We start from the raw sequence: 2,904 nt of genomic DNA on the forward strand, positions 1-2,904 counted from the left end.
AGGTCATCATGCACACCACCAGACAAAGATACATTAATGGAGTGCGATATCGTTGAACCCCTAGGCTGTGATATGTCTGCCGTTACAGTGGTTTCATCAGACCAACCTCAAAACATATCCGACGATGTCGTCGTCGACGTTGAGAAGTCGAACAAGATGAGCAATTTTGAGGAACAAATTCTGCCATGGATGTTTATTTTTTGAAAATTCAGATTTTATGTCACATTGTAAATAAGGTGTTTGTTTTTATCATAAAAGCAGTATCCATATGTGATTAATCAATTGTTATTGAACTAAATGTGTGATTGTTTTATATTGAATGGTATGATTATATCCATGCAGAATTGGAATAAATTAATTAATCATTTCATGCGTATATGATTGTTTTTAAAGGTATGGTATACTTATGTGCAGGAAGCATATTTTATACTTATTTTTGTATATGAATGTATGCTGCCTGCATATTATATGGCATGTTTTATATGCTAACCATCATATTATATGTCTATTTGTCATGCAGATGGCCATATATTTTATATGAATGTTGAAATAGCCTAAATTAGTTAGTTGGTATGCATTGTAATGTATGGTATGCGTATATTGTTACTACATGATGGTCATTCAATGAATTAAAAAAGCAATTATAAGGTGATACAGGGGTTGAAAAACAGGACTAAATTAAAGTGTATGGTACTTGGATTTCCTGCATGTTAATCATGACATGCTTATTTTAGTGCTTTGTAATGGCATGGTATCTTTATATGATATTTGCATATATTTTTTTTATATGCTCACATACTTTCTGCATATTATGTGGTTTATATGGATATGGGGTTTGTGTGGTTTATATGGTTGTGTTTTATATGGCATGGTATCCTTATATGAGTATTTTGTACGTATATGATACTTGCACACTATGCTTGCCTGCATATTTTTTTATTTATATATTTTATTTATATTTTTTATGTGTAGAAAAGATGTTTTGTATCTAATTCTACATGATTGTCATTGAATGAAAAAAGAAGCAACTAAATGGTGGTGCATGCCCTTAAATAATAGATAAAATGAAATAAATAATTCTGTTGGCATGATTTGTAGCTGTTGCTGTGTTTTTGGTGATTGTGTTTTAGATTTTATTTAAATGAGTTTTGATAAGGATCTTTACCCTTTTGGTTACTTTGTTTGTTTCAGAATTATAGGCCATGCAACTGTCGTATGTTACCGAGGTTGGAAGTGAAGAGATGGAGTTTGGTGATGAGGTTTTGGAATCTAGTTTAATTTTGTGTAGTCATAATGTGCATGTTTGATTTGATAACTAATGGTAATTATTTTTTCTTTCGGATTGATATAAAATATAGTTACCAGATCATGGTTGCCTACAAGAAGACGAGATACCAAGAGTTGGAATGCGGTTTGCTCAGTTACAGATGGCTCATGACTTTTATGTTACCTATGCAAAGAAAGTTGGATTTGCAACTAAGATAAGGACGACAACATATGACAAGATCACAAAGGCTCCCATTAACCAAGCTATACGCTGTAATCGCGACGGGTACCGCGAGTCTCGTGTTAAAGCACCAACGCGAAAGAATACAATTTCAGCTGCTGGGTACAAGGCAAGGATATATGTCAAGTTTGATAAAGACATCCAAGACTGGGTTTTGTTCAAGGTTGACTTGGCGCACTCACACCCCTGTTCAGCGAGAAAGACAGTGCACTACCATGAGTATAGGCAGTTGACCATGCATGCAAAGTACGTGATCGAGGATAATGATGAGGCTGAGATTCGACCAAATAAGACATTCCTTGCTTTGTCAAATGAGGCTGGAGGCCCCTCTAACTTGGGATTCTCAGAGAAGGATTTAAGAAACTATATAACAGTAAGGCTCCGAACTAGCAATGTGAATGCGGATGTTAGGGAGATGATGAGCTACTTCATGAGAATGAAGGACATCAATCCGAACTTCTTTTACGCAGTGAAGTTGGACGAGGAGTGTAAATTTAAGAGTGCAGTATGGGTGGATGCAAAATGTAGGGCGTCGTATGAATACTACGGAGACGTGTCAGTTGATAGCACCTACAGTACAAACAGGTAAGAAGTAGTTCAATTGGTGTTGTGCACTTTATTTGTTTAAACTCTATCTAATCATGATCGGCATTTCTTATGTCTGGTTGGTTTTTCCGGTAGGCATGGATTATCGTTTGTGTCGTTCGTTGGGGGTCAACCACCATGGTAAGTCAACCCTCATCGGTTGTGCTTTGTTGGGGAATGAGGAAATCACAAGTTATGAGTGGGTTTTCAGCCAATGGGTGAAGTGCATGGGATCTGCTCCGCAGCGTATCATAACCGATCAATGTCGGTCCATTTTCCGTGCGATCAGGAATACATTACCCGACACACGCCACCGATGGTGCATCTAGCATATTACGAAGAAGTTACCGAGCAAGCTTGGGGGTTACCTGATGCGTGGCAGAAGTGAACCAATTTAGAGATTTCAATTAAGAGGACTGGTGGACGAAATTGTGTTCCACGTTTTTTGTACTTGTGTGTGATTAACAATATATAATTGTATTGAATCCTCATTGTGGCTCTATGTGTGGACACAACTCCGTTCAACTAACCAGCAAATGCACTGGGTCGTCCAAGTAATACCTTACGTGAGTAAGGGTCGAATCCCACGGAGATTGTTGGTATGAAGCAAGCTATGGTCACCTTGTAAATCTCAGTCAGGCAGATATAAAGTGATAATGGTGTTTTCGAATTTAATATAATAAGATAGGGATAGGAATACTTATGTAAATCATTGGTAGGAATTTCAGATAAGCGAATGGAGATGCTTTTCGTTCCTCTGAACCTCTGCTTTCCTGCTGTCTTCATCCAATCAGTCTTACTCCTTTCCATGG

The 2,904-nt window shown here is 37.3% G+C and overlaps 1 protein-coding gene across 1 annotated transcript; it reads left to right on the plus strand.

Annotated features, from left to right (window-relative positions):
• Positions 1 to 1,202: 1,202 nt before the first annotated feature.
• On the plus strand, positions 1,203 to 2,237 carry LOC140176101 (protein FAR1-RELATED SEQUENCE 5-like). The gene is made up of 3 exons (XM_072205975.1): positions 1,203 to 1,259; positions 1,359 to 2,092; positions 2,189 to 2,237. The coding sequence occupies exons 1-3, from the start codon at positions 1,203 to 1,205 to the stop codon at positions 2,235 to 2,237; spliced, it is 840 nt and encodes a 279-aa protein (XP_072062076.1).
• Positions 2,238 to 2,904: the final 667 nt, after the last annotated feature.

This window comes from Arachis hypogaea, chromosome 11 (genome assembly GCF_003086295.3).
Source record: "Arachis hypogaea cultivar Tifrunner chromosome 11, arahy.Tifrunner.gnm2.J5K5, whole genome shotgun sequence".
NCBI lineage: Eukaryota > Viridiplantae > Streptophyta > Magnoliopsida > Fabales > Fabaceae > Arachis > Arachis hypogaea.